Consider the following 17,155-nt stretch of genomic DNA (forward strand, 5'->3'; position numbering starts at 1 on the left):
CAACTCTGCTCTTAGTTCAGTAGTTTTACTAAAAAGAAACCTGATCAATTGATCAGCTGATCTGATCAGTAAACAGATATGAGACCAGTTTGGACTTTGAACAGCAGCATCTGTTTAATCTCATTTACAGAATTTAACATTTTAAACTTAAATATTTGTGTAACAGTTGCACAAATACATCATTCAGACAAACTGATGGAGGATTTAGAAAATAGAGTTAAAAGGATGTTTTTTAAAAACAGTTTTTATCAGGTAGCCACATGTTTCTGGACGTTTCTTTTCATTAAAAAATAGAAAACACCGACTTGAGTTTGTTGTTTTACACCTTTAACTGTCAAACAGAATAATCCCGACATCACTGAAGTATCTAAATCTCTTACTGACAAACAAGAAGCAAAGAATTTGCTTTTTCTGCCACATTGTGAGTGAAGTTTGCAGGTGTGGAAACATTCAGCTGTTTCCGCTGCAGCTCAGAGGGAAGAAACAAAACGATGAGTGTTTAATGTCTGATTAGTTTGTGGTCGTTCAGATGTTGACGCAGTACGCCGCCGTGGTGTTCGTGTCCTCCAGAGCTTCAGGCAGGACTCCGCCGGACGTCATCGCCATCCGGACCGAGTTCCTGCCGAACAGCTTCCTCTCGTAGTCCATCAGCTGCCTCCAGAAACCAGCGTTCGGTCGGATGAACGGCCGCTGCTCCAGAACCTGTTCATGAGCCCGACGCAGGCTGAGACCCCCAAACCTGCAACACAGAGACCAGAACCCAGAGCTGGAAGAAGTACTTTACTGCAGTATAAAATACCAATACAGCAACGTAAAGATACTCCATTACAAGTAAAAGTCCTGCAAGAAAAATCCTACTACAGTAAAAGTACATAAGTATTATGAGCTTGATGTAGTTAAAGTATTGCAGTAAAAGTACATAAGTATTATGAGCTTGATGTAGTTAAAGTATTGCAGTAAAAGTAGTGGTTTGGTCCCTCTGACTGATATATTATTATATATGACATCATTAGATTATTAATAGTGAAGCATCAGTGTTAGAGCAGCATGTTACTGTTGTAGCTGCTGGAGGTGGAGCTAGTTTACACTACTTTATATAAAGTTAGCTAGTTTAGTCCAGTGGTTCCCAACCTAGGGGTCGGGCCCCTCCAAAGGGTCAGCAGATAAATCTGAGGGGTGGTGAGATGATTAATGGGAGAGGAAAGAAGAAAAAACAAAGTTCTGATACACAAATCTGTTTTCAGTTTTTGGACTTTTTCTCTAATCTTTGATTTTTGCTGAAATATTTGATCATTTGAACATTTATTGAAATGAAAACATGTGAGAAGTTTAGAGGGAAAAATCACTATTTGGTGGAGCTGTTAACAACTCATAGACATGTGAAATGTGACCCCGACTACACACTGCTTTTTGTAAGACGTCAAAAGACAAAAAGGTTGGAAACCACTGGTTTCATCTTTAACAATGTGTTGTATTTTAAAAGCTTGTTATATTATCCATCATGTCAAACCTGCATCTGAAAAGTAACTAAAGCTGTCAAATAAATGTAGTGGAGTAGAAAGTACAATATTTCCCTCTGAAATGTAGAAAGTAGCATCACATGGAAATACTCAAGTAAAGTACAAGTACCTCTAAACTGTACTTCAGTACAGTACTTGAGTAAATGTACTTTGCTTACTAACCACTGCACCTGGAAGCCCAAAGGAAGGCAGAAGGACCAGCGTTAATCTTATCTTTAAAATGTTGAAACCAGATAACATTAAGAAACACCATAAAAACCTGGTGGATGAGAATCAGCTCTTGACTGAAATTAAAAAAGGCAAAGACAGACAATTAAACTGGAGCACAAAACCGATGTAAAAGAATGTAAATGTCACATGGTCTTCATCAGCCAACCAGAATTTAGTGTATACGGTCTTCATCAGCATTTCATGATGTACATCAGCAGAAAATACTTTTTCAGCTTCAGGATTCTCAGCAACTCTGTTCAGTTTCACTTAAACTGGGAGGGTTATTATTTTCAGAGTAGGCATTTCTGGCACAACTTCATCTACTTCCAAGGTACATGAAGAAAGAAAGAAGCCTGAAGGGATCAAGACTTCAGCAGCACTTATAGTATAAAGAACTTTATTATGAGACGAACACGTGAAAAGTGAAAAGGAGAACAAATGACACAATACACACAATCAGCATCAGCCTTTTATAAAATGAAAGCTGCAAGCAGCGTCGAACGGGCCCTCGCGCCTCTGCGCAGGTCGGGCCGCGGTGCAATCGAAGGGCTTCTGTCACGAGCATGTAGACGTCGTCAGATACTGGCTCTTTTCAGACAGTGCAAGAAGGAGATAAACATCTCTTCCTTTGTCCACTGTTTTACCCGCTGTGGAGCTGCTTCACTGAAATTTCGTAGGGGGAGCTATTCAGCCAGTTTGCATCACTGATGGAATATTGTCATGTAGACGTGTTCAGGCCGGGAGTCTTATCAAACATGTAAAGTTTGGTGCAGACTGGAGCATTTATAATAAAGTTATAGCAACTTCCTCTGTCATGGCGAAACATCAAATCTCAACGGTGTGAGGATGAGAATTTAGGTCAGGGGTGTCAGTGTATGATTTGTAGGTCTTGATGAGACGAGTAATTGAGTTTTGGTTTGATCTCTCTACAACATTCCTACGGGCTGTGGCGGCCATTTAAGTTATATAGATGGCGCTAGAGAGCACATTTTGACACTTTAGGGGTCAATATTTACATTTTATCAAATTTTTCACCACACCAAGTGTGCGTGCCAAATTTGGTGAGTTTTTGAGCATGTTTAGGGGGTCAAATTAAGGGTTGAAGTGGCGTAATAATAAAGAAGAAGAGGAAGAAGAAAGAAACAAACACACGAAATACAATAGGGTCTTCGCCCCTTTGGGGCTCAGGCCCTCATAACAATAGATACATGACTAGCAACAACAAACAGCAATAACAGCAGGAGAAGGACATCACCACATCAGCACAGTTTATGGGGTTTCCTGCGGATAAGAAAGCACAAAGAACTCCGGGGAAGAAGTCAAGTTAGTAACATGCAGTAATGGTAAATGAATACATACAGATGGAGAGGAGGAGGGAGGAGAGAGGAGCTCAGTGCATCATGGGAAGTCCCCCAGCAGTCTAGGCCTATAGCAGCATAGCTAAGGGCTGATCCAAGTTGAGCCTGGTCGGCCCTAACTATAAGCTTTATCAAAAAGGAAAGTTTTAAGTCTACTCTTAAACATAGAGAGGGTGTCTGCACCCCGGACCGAACCTAGAAGATGGTTCCACAGGAGAGGAGTCTGATAGCTGAAGGCTCTGCCTCCCATTCTACTTTTAAAGACTGTAGGAACCACCAGTAAGCTGCAAACTGGGAGTGCAGTGTTCTAGTGGGGTAACACACACACATACACACACACACACACACACACATGTGCATCTAGTATAAAGCCAGGATTTTTATTTATCTTTGTTCATGTTGTCATTTTGTTTGGGTTATTGTCTGGCTCTGTTGCTTCTCCCGTTGGTACTGTCCCATGTCATATTGTTAAACACTCATCTCACACAAATTAAAAATAATAATAATAATTATCTGTAATTATTATTTAATTAAATAATTAAAAGTAATTATCTGTCCAAGAGACATTTCCATTTCTATCTAGCAGCTCTGAGATCTGCAGCTCTCCATTTTGGAAAAGCAGCTCCAATGTTTACTTCACTTTGATCTCTGGCCTGACGTACTCCTTTCTAGCTCGCTTTTTCTCCTCTGTCTTCTTTCATTTAGTCTTTGTTACATGTAAACTTGTTTGCAACAGGCAGTTTATCATTTCTGCCGGCTGTTTCTCCACCGCTGTGAGGGGCAGTGGCTGCTCTACATGTGCACAAGCAGCAGGATGATTGACATTGATCAATCACCTGTGATTGGTTCTTTTCATTTCAACCAGCAGAATTTTACAAACCTGGATTACAGTGCTGGGTAGAGTCAGAGAGAACTGACTTTTTTTACACAAAATACTTGACTCATAGATATCTGTCTGGATATGAGGAAAATTTCCGCAGATTTGACAGAAAGTGATTTTTATAAAAGTTGCCTACAGAACCTTTCAGTGGATTTAGGAGACTAATCAGGGTTTGTGGATGAAAATTAAGAGCAGTTTGGTGTGGATGATAACAATGTTTTACAATGATAATGACACAAGATTCCTTTAATGCAGCTCTTCATCACATCATCAAAGAGGTTTTCCAATATTTTTCCAACTGGGACGTATAACTGTGACCGTTCTGACTGTGGCTCATGCTAACTTTGCACAAATGTGTCAACGGATGACAGTGACTCAAGCTGTGTAACTACACCAATGAATTCATGGTGGCCATCAACCTTTCTGTGCTGCGTTAGCGGCCTTAGCTATGTTTCATCCGTTTCAATTGAAACAGGCCCCACCCTCCCAAAGGGACTTTCTTTTTTTAAATATGTATTGTGGGGAGCTGTGGTTACTTTATTAATAGATGACACACCGGAAACCACTTCAAAGCTATCAGTCTGCTTTAATTGCAGCTTGAACCAGTGAGCATCTCTACATTCACGGTGAAACGGTCGGCAGGTCATTTCTTTCACTACAATCACTACTAACGGTGTCCACTAATGCAAACTAGTAAATTCTCAAACTAAAGCAAATACACATAATTAAAACAATCTTCATAGGCAATTCTTTAGGGTTAAATACTCCCACTGGGCCAACAGTGCAACAAAAAGTGCAAGAAAAATTAAAGCTGCAAGCAGCGTTGAACGGGCCTTCGCGCCCTTGCACACATCGGGCCGCGTCGCAGTCAGCTGAGCTTCTGGGAACCAAGAAAACATTTGGAGATGATCAGTGTGAGAGTCTTTTGACACACAATACTAACCAGTGTCTCTCTGTGAGCCCACCCCTCTGTTCACAGACAATTATGAATTATGAAATCAAAATATTGTTAACCTTAATCAATAATTCAGGCACCAACTGTAGGATCTGCGAGGAACACAGTTGATTATTTGCTATAATTATCAATTATCATTAATAATTAATTATAACAATTAACAGAATTATTAATATGAACTAACAAATACGAAGCACCACCTGGAAACCGGGACCAATAACCGAACAAGGTGATCTCATAAATGGGAGTTCACCTAGAATGTTAATATCTGAGAGATAAACATTCAAGGGTGAACAAAGAAGGGTTGAATTAGAGCTCTGACTCCTTCAATCAGCCACTTTTCATAATATGTTACACAATAATGACAAAAGAACTTCTCTTTACAGATATAACAGTGTTAATTCAACTTAGCAAAATTAACAAAGTTAAAAAATGCTTCATTCAATAAGTAGCTATTCAATCTAATTCTACCAAACAAAACACAAACAGCTTTGCACAGGGTTGGACACTTGCAGGGGAATGCGTGTATGTATGTATGTATGTGTATGTGTGTGTGTGAGTGTGTGCGCGTGCGTGACGCGACCCGAATGGCAGAAGTACGGCGGTGTCTTGGCTAGACAAAAACAAGGTGACTGGTGGTCGGCGTCTTGCCCTCACCCAATTCCGTGAAAAACACACGTGTCTGATGACGGATAAGGAAAGACAACGCAAAGCTTTGTCCGATGTTATCTGACCATCAGATGTGCTAAAAGATGTCGGTGCGTGTATCTGTGCGCGCGTGTGAGTGTGTGTGTGTTAGTCGCAAGAGAGGGAGGAGGGAAAGCGATCGTGAGAGGGAGAGAAGCTTTTGTCCACAGAGAGCGCACGTACGGACGGCAGTCTGTAACGCACGTTGTCTGGTTTCAGATCGACAAAGCAGTTTACTTTCTCACTCACGGTGGCACAAACACAGCAGTAGTCCCGAGCGGGACAAACACAAAATAGTCCAGCGTAGTGAACATAACTAACAGGCAGCAAACTTAAAATACTCCTCAGAGTAAAGCAGAGAAAAATGGACTCGGCGGTCCGTCAACTCACACAACAAGAACAATAGCAATAAAGCTAAAAAGCTAAACAACAGCAACTGATGCTGAAAAGAACACACAACTACTCTGCCCCTGCCCAGACTTATGCCTCTTACTTGGTCGCTTCACAAAGCGAGCAGGGTGTGTGTGTAGTCCGTCTTAATGTCCAACTTTGTCCTTGGCTAAAAATAGATGTGTGCGAAGTGGAAAAAAAATACTTGTACACTGTGCGACTACTAATTGCAACCATAAAAGTACATGAATTCTAGAGGGATTGAAAGTTGAAACGACGGATACAGGAAGTGGTGACGCTTGTAAGGGCAGCGGAGCGTTAACTGCAGCATCACCGAAAGAAGCACAACCAGTTAGCCTCTGCTAGCCTCTCAGCTAACCCTGGCTCTCTGTTTAGATCCAAACGGAGCACCGAGTCCCGATTTGTTATTTAGGTTAAAGCGGAGAGAATCAGCGGGTCTGTCGGCCAGCTGAGTGAAGTGAAACCTGCAGAAAAAACACATTGACCATCACGGTAAAACAGTCCGTAGAGAACTACTGTGTTCAGCTGCACAGATAGGAAATCCCTCGGCTGACAGGGTGTACCATTCTGTGAGGAAAAATATTTTACCCTCCCCTTTTTGGTTTATAACAACGTTTGGCAACCAGCATATTAGATGCATTACCGCCACCCTCTTCCTGAGTTTTTCCCTCATATCAGCTATAGTCTTTCTTGATCATTAGTACAATATATGATCACATGTGTAATAGTCTCCTCAGCCAAGTTAGAAAAGATATGTGCATGTATGAACAACAGCAATTGGAGAAGATGACAGTCAAAAAGTAATCATGTTAAATAATCACGATCTCAATATTGGACAAAAATGATCGTGATTATAATTTTTGCCATAATCAAGCACCCCTAAAAACAGCAGTTTTGGTTCGATCTCTCTACGACATTCCTACGGGCCGTGGCGGCCGTTTTAGACACGGAGTTCCACAAGGTTCTGTACTTGGACCAATTCTATTCACCTTATATATGCTTCCTTTAGGCAATATCATTAGGAAACACTCCATAAATTTTCATTGTTACGCAGATGACACCCAATTATATTTATCAGTGAAGCCAGATGAACCCAATCAGTTAAACTCCAAACGTGCCTTAACGACATAAAGACCTGGATGACCTGCAATTTTCTACTACTAAATTCAGATAAAACTGAAGTTATTGTGCTTGGCCCTAAACACCTTAGAAACACATTATCTAATGATAAAGCTACTCTGGATGGCGTTACCCTGGCCTCCAGCACCACCGTAAGGAATCTGGGAGTTATCTTTGATCAGAATATGTCCTTTAACTCCCACATAAATCAAATCTCAAGGACTGCCTTTTTTCACTTACGTAATATCACAAAAATCCGGCACATCCTGTCCCTAAAAGATGCAGAAAAACTAGTTCACGCATTTCTTACTTCTAGGCTGGATTATTGCAATTCCTTATTATCAGGCTGCCCTAACAAGTCTCTAAAGACTCTCCAGCTGGTCCAGAATGCTGCTGCACGTGTATTGACTAAAACTAGAAAAAGAGACCACATTTCTCCCATTTTAGCTTCACTACATTGGCTTCCTGTAAAATCTAGAATAGAATTTAAAATCCTTCTCCTAACTTACAAACCCCTAAATGGTCAGGCACCATCATATCTTGAAGAGCTCATAATACTGTATTATCCCACTAGAACACTGCGCTCCCAGTATGCAGGCTTACTGGTGGTCCCTACAGTCTTTAAAAGTAGAATGGGAGGCAGAGCCTTCAGCTATCAGGCTCCTCTTCTGTGGAACCATCTACCGGATTCAGTCCGGGGTGCAGACACCCTCTCTATGTTTAAGAGTAGGCTTAAAACTTTCCTTTTTGATAAAGCTTATAGTTAGGGCCGACCAGGCTCGCCTTGGATCAGCCCTTAGTTATGCTGCTATAGGCCTAGACTGCCTGGGGACTTCCCATGATGCACTGAGCTCCTCTCTCCTCCTCCTCCTCTCCATCTGTATGCATTCATGTAACATCAATGCATGTCACTAACTTTGCTTCTTCCCCGGAGTTTTTTGTGCTTTCTCATCTCACAGGAAAACCTGAGTCCCGGGCCAAACCTTCGCGGTCCTTCACAGTCCTGATGGCATCCTTTCCTGGCTATTGCTGCTTGTGCTTGTTGTTGTTGTTGTGATTGTTTTTCTTCTGTCCCCCCTCCCCCTTTCCCTCTCTCTTTCTCTCTCTCAACCCAACCGGTCAAAGCAGATGGCCGCCCACCAAGAGCCGGGGTCTGCTTGAGGTTTCTACCCGTTAAAGGGGAGCTTTTCCTTACCGCTGTCGCCAAGTGCTTTCTCATGGGGGAATTGTTGGGTCTCTGTAAATTAAAGAGTACGGTCTTGACCTGCTCTATGTGAAAAGTGCCTTGAGATGACTTCTGTTGTGATATGGCGCTATATAAATAAAAATTGATTGATTGATTGATTGATTGATTGATAGGTGGCGCTCTTGTAAAAGAAAACTGAATCACCGGTTATCATTTGATGTATTTCTTCAATATATCATACATGTTTCAGACAGTGTTTAAGTTCAGTTTAGTGTTAGTTAGTGTTTCACACATGTTCTAAATTCCTCTGTGCTATATATATTCTAAACTTAGTTCTTTGCTGTGTAAGATGAGGCAGTTGTGTGTTTAACAGTTAAGTCTATTCTGTTATACCCTTAGCTGAGCCAGTGATAAGATAAACTGTAGTTATGTAGATGTTTATGTGTAAAACTGATACGCTTTAGAGGATAGTGTGGTTTGTCCTTAATTTAATATAGTAGTGATGTTATTTTGTGATGCTACTTGGTGCATGCTTATGTACTGTCATATATGGTCGTGAAGAAAGACTGTTCCTAGGTCAGCTGAACTTTTGACTTATGTTTCTATCTGAGGTTTGGTTGCTGACCTGTAAGGTTAGTAAGCAGATGTCATAAATTCTGTACAAGTAGTATTTAAGGGACTGGTTAAGTGCCAACCTTTCAGACAAAGAAAAGATAGCTAGGTGGTATGTATCTTTGTCTCCAGAACTATGATGCATTATACTTCTGATTGTATCATTCGATTACACTATTTCATAACCTGACAATGCTCTCTTGTGTGTTTATTGAGTGATCAGCAATTTCCCATTACACTCTCGAGCACATTTTGGCACTTTGGGGGTTAATTTTTAGATTTTATCAAATTTTTCACCAGATCTGATGTGCGTGCCAAATTTGGTGAGTTTTTGAGCATGTTTAGGGGGTCAAATTTAGAGTTAAAGTGGCGTAATAATAAAGAATAATAATAAGAAAGAAACAAACACACGAAAAACAATAGAGTCTTCGCCCTTTGGGCTCAGGCCCTAATAATAAGAGAGAAACAAACACACGAAAAACAATGGGGTCTTCGCCCTTTGGGCTCAGGCCCTAATTAAAGCTGCAAGCAGCGTTGAACGGGCCTTCGCACCCTTGCGCACATTGGGCCGCGGCGCAGTCAGCTGAGCTTCTGGGAACCAAGAAAACATTTGGAGATGATCAGTGTGAGAGTCTTTTGACACACAATACTAACCAGTGTCTCTCTGTGAGCCCATCCCTCTGTTCACAGACAATTATGAATTATGAAATCAAAATATTGTTAACCTTAATCAATAATTCAGGCACCAACTGTAGGATCTATGAGGAACACAGTTGATTATTTGCTATAATTATCAATTATCAAAAATAATTAATTATAACAATTAATAGAATTATTAATATGAACTAACAAATTCGGAGCACCACCCGGAAACCGGGACCAATAACCGAACAAGGTAATCTCATAAATGGGAGTTCACCTAGAATGTTAATATCTGAGAGATAAACATTCAAAGATGAACAAAGAAGGGTTGAATTTGAGCTCTGACTCCTTCAATCAGCCACTTTTCATAATATGTTACACAATAATGACAAAAGAACTTCTCTTTAAAGATATAACAGTGTTTATTCAACTTAGCAAAATTAACAAAGTTAACAAATGCTTCATTCAATAAATAGCTATTCAATCTAATTCTACCAAACAAAACACAACCAGCTTTGCACTGGGTTGGACACTTGCAGGGGAATGCATGTATGTATGTATGTATATATGTGTGTGTGTGTGTGTGTAACTGTGTGCGCGTGCGTGACGCGACCCGAATGGCAGAAGTACGGCGGTGTCTTGGCTAGACAAAAACAAGGTGACTGGTGGTCGGCGTCTTGCCCTCACCCAATTCCGTGAAAAACACACGTGTCTGATGACGGATAAGGAAAGACAACGCAAAGCTTTGTCCAGTGTTATCTGACCATCAGATGTGCTAAAAGATGTCAGTGCGTGTATCTGTGCGCGCGTGTGAGTGTGTGTGTTAGTCGCAAGAGAGGGAGGAGGGAAAGCGATCGTGAGAGGGAGAGAAGCTTTTGTCCACAGAGAGCACACGTACGGACGGCAGTCTGTAACGCACGTTGTCTGGATTCTGATCGACAAATCAATTTACTTTCTCACTCACGGTGGCACAAACACAGCAGTAGTCCCGAGCGGGACAAACACAAAATAGTCCAGCGTAGTGAACATAACTAACAGGCAGCAAACTTAAAATACTCCTCAGAGTAAAGCAGAGAAAAATGGACTTGGCGGTCCGTCAACTCACACAACAAGACAATAGCAATAAAGCTAAAAAGCTAAATGCTAAACAACAGCAACTGATGCTGAAAAGAACACACAACTAACACTGCCTATGCCCAGACTTATGCCTCTTACTTGGTCGCTTCAGAAAGTGCGCAGGTTGTGTGTGTGTGTAGTCCGTCTTACTGTCCAACTTTGTTCTTGGCTCGGAGGCAAACGGTGCCGTTCTCGCACGGTCGGCGAAAATCATGGCAGCTGGCTCTGAGTGGAGTGGCGGAGAGAACAGCAGAGTCGACTCGGTGAAAACGAGCAGGGCAGAGCCGTTCCACGTTATCCTGAAGTCACTTTATTTCTTCTTTCTCGAGGGATTTCGAGGACGCTGGTTGCAGCAGCGGTCTCTCTCGGATCCAGGAATGTGTTCGGGTGAACACGGGCAAAGTCTCGTCTCGTCCGACGAGTGGAGTCTTCGATGAGGGGACAACATGTTCGTGGGGTAGTCAAGCTAACTCACAGGGGAACAGGAGTTACCCCTAGCTCAGTGACATGGGAAAGACGCGTATTTTGGGCGTGCTCGCTTATAAAGGGGTGGTGATGTCATGGCTGCGTCATCAGGACGCTCCGCTGTGCAGGAACGTCTCCGCCAATGAGGGACCGATGTTGACTGTTCCCTGCTGAGGTGTGAAAATCGCAAAGCATCCTTGGAAATGGAGTTTGCTCCACCCTCATGGCAGGTCCATTACAGTTTTAATACAGAGCTCCGGAACTCCAGCCTTCCTGAGTTTTTCCCTCATATATGCTATAATTTTTCATGATCATTACTACAATATATGATTACATGTGTAATAGTCTCCTCAGCCAAGTTAGAAAAAATATGTGCATGTATGAACAACAGCAATTGGAGAAGATGACAGTCAAAAAGTAATCATGTTAAATAATCATGATCTCAATATTGAGCAAAAATGATCGTGATTATAATTTTTGCCATAATCAAGCATCCCTAAAAACAGCAAATTGTGATTTACACACACACACACACACACACACAGTTTAAATATGTATGTGATAAATTGTAAATATGTATGTAACTTTTTACATCTGGACGGGGACCGGTCGGCTGAGTCCTCCCCCCACTTTTAATAAAACAGTGACTCCTGCATACAGCAATTTAATACAAGAAATAAACTTTTTTCCAAAACCAAAGGCATCAAGTGTTTTGAACAAATAAGAATGATCAACTCTATCAAAAGCCTTTTCCTGGTCGATAGAAAACAGTCCCACCTCCACCTCCTGTAGTTTAGACAAGTCAATAATGTCCCGAATCAGGAATAAATTGTCCATTATTGTCCGTTCAGGAACACAGTAAGTCTGGCTGGTATGTACAATCGTGTCCATGCAACCCTTGAGTCTATTTGAAAGAAACTTTGCAATTATTTTATAGTCTGTACAAAGCAATGAAACAGGTCTCCAGTTTTTTAACAATCCAAGATCTCCTTTCTTGGGTAGTAATGTCAGGACTGCCCTTGTGCAACTCGTCGGTAAGACCCCAGAGTCTAAGCAGCCTTCCAAGACTTCAAACAGGTCTTTTCCCAGCAGAGTCCAGAATCTCTTGTAGAACTCTGAGGGAAGTCCATCAAGTCCAGGAGACCGACCACAGCTGAGCTGCTGCACCGCTATAGTCATTTCTTCAAAGGTGATGGTGGACTCCATTGAAGCTGATTGTGCTTCACCCAGCTGAGGCATCCCTCCAGTATCTCAGCCACACAGTCAGAGTCACAGCTGCCCGCGCTAAACAGGCCGCTGTAGAAGTCCATGGCCAGCTTCCTCATCTCTGATGGATTAGTTGTTATAGTCCCATCTTGAAGCCTGAGATGCATCATCTGGTTGTGTTCTCTGACTTTTCTCTCCAACTTAAAGAAAAAGTGAGTTGAGGCATCTATTTCTTTAATAGTTGAAATCTGTGTTTGAATTAAAGCACCCTTTGCTTTTTCATGTAAAAAGCTGCCTAAAGCTTTCCTCCTATTCTGCAAAATCTTCTTCTTCTTATCATCATCATTATTATTATTATTATCATTTTCACTATTATCATTATTATCATTATAATTATCTATTCCATTAATTATTCCATCTTCTAATACCCTGATTTCCTTCTCTAACTCTTTAAAGCAGTTCCCGCTATAGCTGTTGTGTGTGCTGTGTACTGCTGGCAGAAGATTTTAATTTGTGTTTTCCCTACCTCCCACCATTTAACTAAGTTATCAAAATCTTTTTTCCTGAGTCTCCATTGACTCCAGAAATCAGAAAAAGATGAGCAAAAGGTCTTATCATAGATTAGCCGTGTGTTAAAATGCCAGTAGGGACAACGTTGAGGGTGTACCAGTAAGGAAAAGTTTACAGTCACTAAATGGTGATCTGAAAAGCCAACAGGTGATATTGTTGCCTTAGTTAACCTGTTATTATAGGTCTGATTAATATAAATCCTATCTAATCTAGCTGCCCTCAGTGACTTTCAGCCATGTATATTGCCTAACTGTTGGGTGAAGATTCCTCCAAACATCTGTGAGGTCATTTTCTGTAACCACACTTGACAGAAAAGAGGCTGATGGTGGATGAGGCTCTCCTGCATTCCTGTCAACTGAAGGATGTGTAGTGCAGTTCCAGTCTCCACCTACCACTATTACTGAACTGCTGCTGAATTGTTTCAATTTATCATTCAGCTTGTGGAATAGATCTATGCGATCAGCACCAGAGTTATAAGCATCTATATTTATAAACACAAAAGGTATGTCTCTAATTGTTGCTTGCACTACTTGAATCCTGCCCTGCTCTGCTTCACATGCTAAAACATTTGTTAGATGAAGGTGCTGTGAAAACAAAATCGCTACACCTGCACTAAGGTTAGTACCATGACTTAGAAAAAACTGTCCTCTCCAAGTCATTCCCCACTCTGCTTCATTGTCTGCTGAACTATGTGTCTCCTGTAAGAGAAACACATCTATGTTTTTGGTTCTGCTCAGTTCAGCTAACACTGCTCGCTTATTTCTATCCCTCCCTCCATTGATGTTTAAGGTTCCTATTCTCAAAACCTCCATGTAGAGTAGGATGAGAGAGAAGACAAAGAGGACAATGAGACCCTTCCAAGAAAAGGAGACCACCCTTAGTGCTTCACCCATTTTTATTTTTTATGCATTTGTAGGAGCCTTTCCTCGCTTTTCTTTCCTCAGTTTAGTCAGTATCTTTTTGAGTCGAAATCTTTTCTTTTTGCTCAGCTGTTCATAACCAACCAGTTTCCTTATCATTAGAACAGAATTAATAAATCTGTCCACATCTGGAAAGAAATTAGTTATTTTCACAGACTGCCTGCCATAAGTTTCATCCAGGAAATAGTTCATCTCCTGTAAGGAATATGGCTGCCTGTCATCCTGTGATACAATACCAGAGAACTGTGACAAAGAGTCATCCTCCAACATTTCCTCTTCTTCTTCCTTTTCAGCATTTACTGTGTTTGGTTCACCTGCTGCTCCACTTTCAGCCTCAGCTGTCTGAATGTCAGTCTCTCCTCCTTCTGTCTGTCCACTACCTTCATTGTCCTCCACATCCTTTGCCTCAACGTCACCAGAGTTCCTGTCTCTCTCCTCACTGTTCTCACTTATTTCTTTAAGCAATGTATCAGGATGCGGGGCGCTGGTTGCAATCTCCCCCGTATCATTCTGCGCTGCCAGCGGGCTGCTGCTGCCAGCGAGACCTGCAGCCTGCTGCTCACCTGTACTGCTACCCGCAGCCTGCCCTTTATGCGGGCAGGACGAGCGTTTATGACCAACATCGCCACAGTCAAAACATTTCATGTTGCCAGAGCTAGCATAAACAGCATAGTAACCATTCTCATATTTGACTTTGAAAGACACTTCTAGGACCTGCGCGGGATCATTCAGATACATGAACGCCTGTCTCCATAGAGACTGAACATGCTGCAATCTGGCGTCTTTACAGCCAAGATGAACTGTTTTGAACCCGCTGGCAAACTTTCCGAAGCGGGTCAGTTCTCTTTCCAGCAGTTCATTAGCTATGAAGGGGGGGACACCTGACACGGTAATCCGCGTAGAAGGCACAAACAGCGGTGAGACGGCCTCAAACAGATCATCCAACACCAGTCCCGTCTCCACTAACGTGTCAACCAAACGCTCCTCTCGGAGAAAGGCCACGACGGTCTTATTCATCCGAGAACCATATGTTATATTCTCATGACCAACCAGTTCACCTACAGCCAAAAGAACCTGTTCCACGGTGTACTGTGGATCGGCCACAACTCTGATCCCGTGTCTGATGGACAGCGGAGGCGAACCTTCACCTGGGAGGGACGCCATAGCTCAGTCAAACGATGCGATTAATACCAACTTTTACACACAAGTTCCACAAACTGTTGAATTAAACTCCTCTTACCTTTTCCTAAGAGACAGGATGAAAGATTGAAAGCTGAAAAAGAAACAGTCCAAACGTCCCAAACTCACTCAGAACTCACTCAGCAGCTCCACACACTCCACAACCGCCCACACGCCCAAACTCCCAGCATGCAGTGAGAGGAGAGGAGAGGAGAGGAGAGGAGAGGAGAGGAGTGGGGAGGGGAGGAGAGGAGAAGAGAGGAGAGGAGTGGAGAGGAGAGGAGAGGAGAGGAGAGGAGAGGAGAGAGGAGGAGCTTAGCTTTTTGTAGCAGCTGGTCATCTTTACACGGCATCCCATAATATCAAAACTTTTAACTGAATAACATGAGGATGAACCTGCAGCCTCGTCTCTCTCTACATCCTAATTTAGTCGTTTTCTGTCCAGTTTAACACATTCAGTATTAATCAACATGGATTTGATGAGGTCAGAGGTTTTTCCACTAAAATTGCTTCCCATTAATTTTTCCAACAAGACTTTCTGGACGTCAACAAAATTAAACATTTTTTTCAGAATACTTTTTAAAAAGGTCAGTTAAAGTCATCAGTGTGGTCTGCAGCAGTTTCACAGAAACTCTTATCTGACTTGAACATGTTTTTTAAGGAAATGTATCATCAGTCATTTCATCTTCAGTTAATCATATGTGGTGTTCACTCTTCATCCTTTATCTCCTCATCAGCTTCATGTGTTTATGTCTAAAGTCAGGACATTAGTATCAGTGGCTTCAGTTCTGAGAAGAGGCTGCTCAGTTAGTTTGTTTCCGTGTTGATGAGGAGATAAAAGATGAAGCAACATTTTATTAGCGGAAGAGAGCTGACGAGTCCGTCAGACAGAGACAGACGGTCTACCTGGTCATGGATCACCTGCTGATGGTGTTGGTGTTGCTGTGGAGTTCAGGTAGGACTCTGCTTTAATGATGAACATGTTAAAGGTTGAAAACTCCTTTGTAAAAATAATGATTTTAAATCAAAAACCTACAATCCAAACTTCACTGATGTAAAATTTATCAGTAAAAAGTAGTGAAGTATCAGTTCAGTCCTGATAGTTTCACATCGGTTCTTTTCACAGAGTTTAATGACTGATGTGTTTACATGTATGTTGTAATAAGTTGGATTTTGATGATTCTCTTAAGATCATTTTTCATCACTTCAAACTCATAAAACCATTTTCTAAACCTTTTCTATGATGACAAAAATGCATCCAGTCATCCAGTTAAAACAAGTTTGTTTCACTGAGTTTCTGGAAAAATGTTTTGTCTGTAAAATCTACAAAGTAAGAAGTAACTGCAGCCGTCAGAAACTGTAAATGTAGTCGAGTTAACCTCAAGTAAAGTAGCAAAATATCTGAACTGTACTTGCAGCTGTGTTTCCATCACTTATGAGGACATTACATTAACTTACATTAATTTCATGTAGACTTAACCTAACATTAACTTAAACCAAACATTGGCATAACCTGAACCTAATGTCATCTTAACCGGACCCTAACCTAACCTTAACTTTAAACCAGGTCTTCACTTTAGGATTTAATTATCCACGGTTTGGGGACTTGAGTTTTTTACCCAAGTACTCACACACACACACACTTTTAATAATAAAGGCTATTAACATGCTTTAATGTGAGCCAAATGAAGTTGAGATGTTTTTTCTGTCACAGGAAAGTGTCTGAGGACAAACTATGAGGATGAGTATCTGATGTGAGATTAGAGATTATACTTCTGTTACCATGGCAACAGCAGAGCATTGCTTCTCAAGTACAGGGCTGATGGTTGCGAAACACTTTTTTCTCTTATCAAATATACGTGTTTGAGCCGCTTCCTGTAACTCTGTCAAACTGTTTCTCACACTTAACCCCTTAAAATCCAGTTTCTCCTTTTCGTTGCTTAAAGAGTGTTAAAATAATCAAACTTCTTAAGATTTAATGATTTGTTATGGGGACTTGATTTTTGTCAACAGGAATACAAGTACACACACACACACACACACACACACACACACACACACACACACAGTCCTTAAACAGCTCAGTGGTCATGTGATGTCACCACACAGGATTTCTGGG

General features: G+C 41.5%; 2 protein-coding genes across 4 annotated transcripts in view; one reads left to right on the forward strand and one right to left on the reverse strand.

Annotated features, from left to right (window-relative positions):
• Nucleotides 1–88: 88 nt before the first annotated feature.
• The window catches only part of LOC137186635 (dual specificity protein phosphatase 14-like), a 59,723-nt gene continuing 42,656 nt past the window's right edge, over nucleotides 89–17,155 (reverse strand). Inside the window, exon 2 of the mRNA XM_067595708.1 lies at nucleotides 89–739. Within this exon, the coding sequence (XP_067451809.1) occupies nucleotides 526–739 (214 nt within the window). The 3' untranslated portion in view covers nucleotides 89–525. The remainder of the gene's footprint in view (nucleotides 740–17,155) is intronic.
• The window catches only part of LOC137186632 (scavenger receptor cysteine-rich type 1 protein M130-like), a 26,698-nt gene continuing 25,351 nt past the window's right edge, over nucleotides 15,809–17,155 (forward strand). For 2 of the 3 annotated variants that reach the window (XM_067595702.1, XM_067595704.1), the window contains exon 1: nucleotides 15,809–15,991. In XM_067595702.1, coding sequence (XP_067451803.1) covers nucleotides 15,949–15,991 — 43 coding nt within the window. In that variant the 5' untranslated portion in view covers nucleotides 15,809–15,948. The remainder of the gene's footprint in view (nucleotides 15,992–17,155) is intronic. The other variant, XM_067595703.1, reaches the window with a different exon arrangement.

Source organism: Thunnus thynnus, chromosome 7, assembly GCF_963924715.1.
Source record: "Thunnus thynnus chromosome 7, fThuThy2.1, whole genome shotgun sequence".
NCBI classification, from domain to species: domain Eukaryota; kingdom Metazoa; phylum Chordata; class Actinopteri; order Scombriformes; family Scombridae; genus Thunnus; species Thunnus thynnus.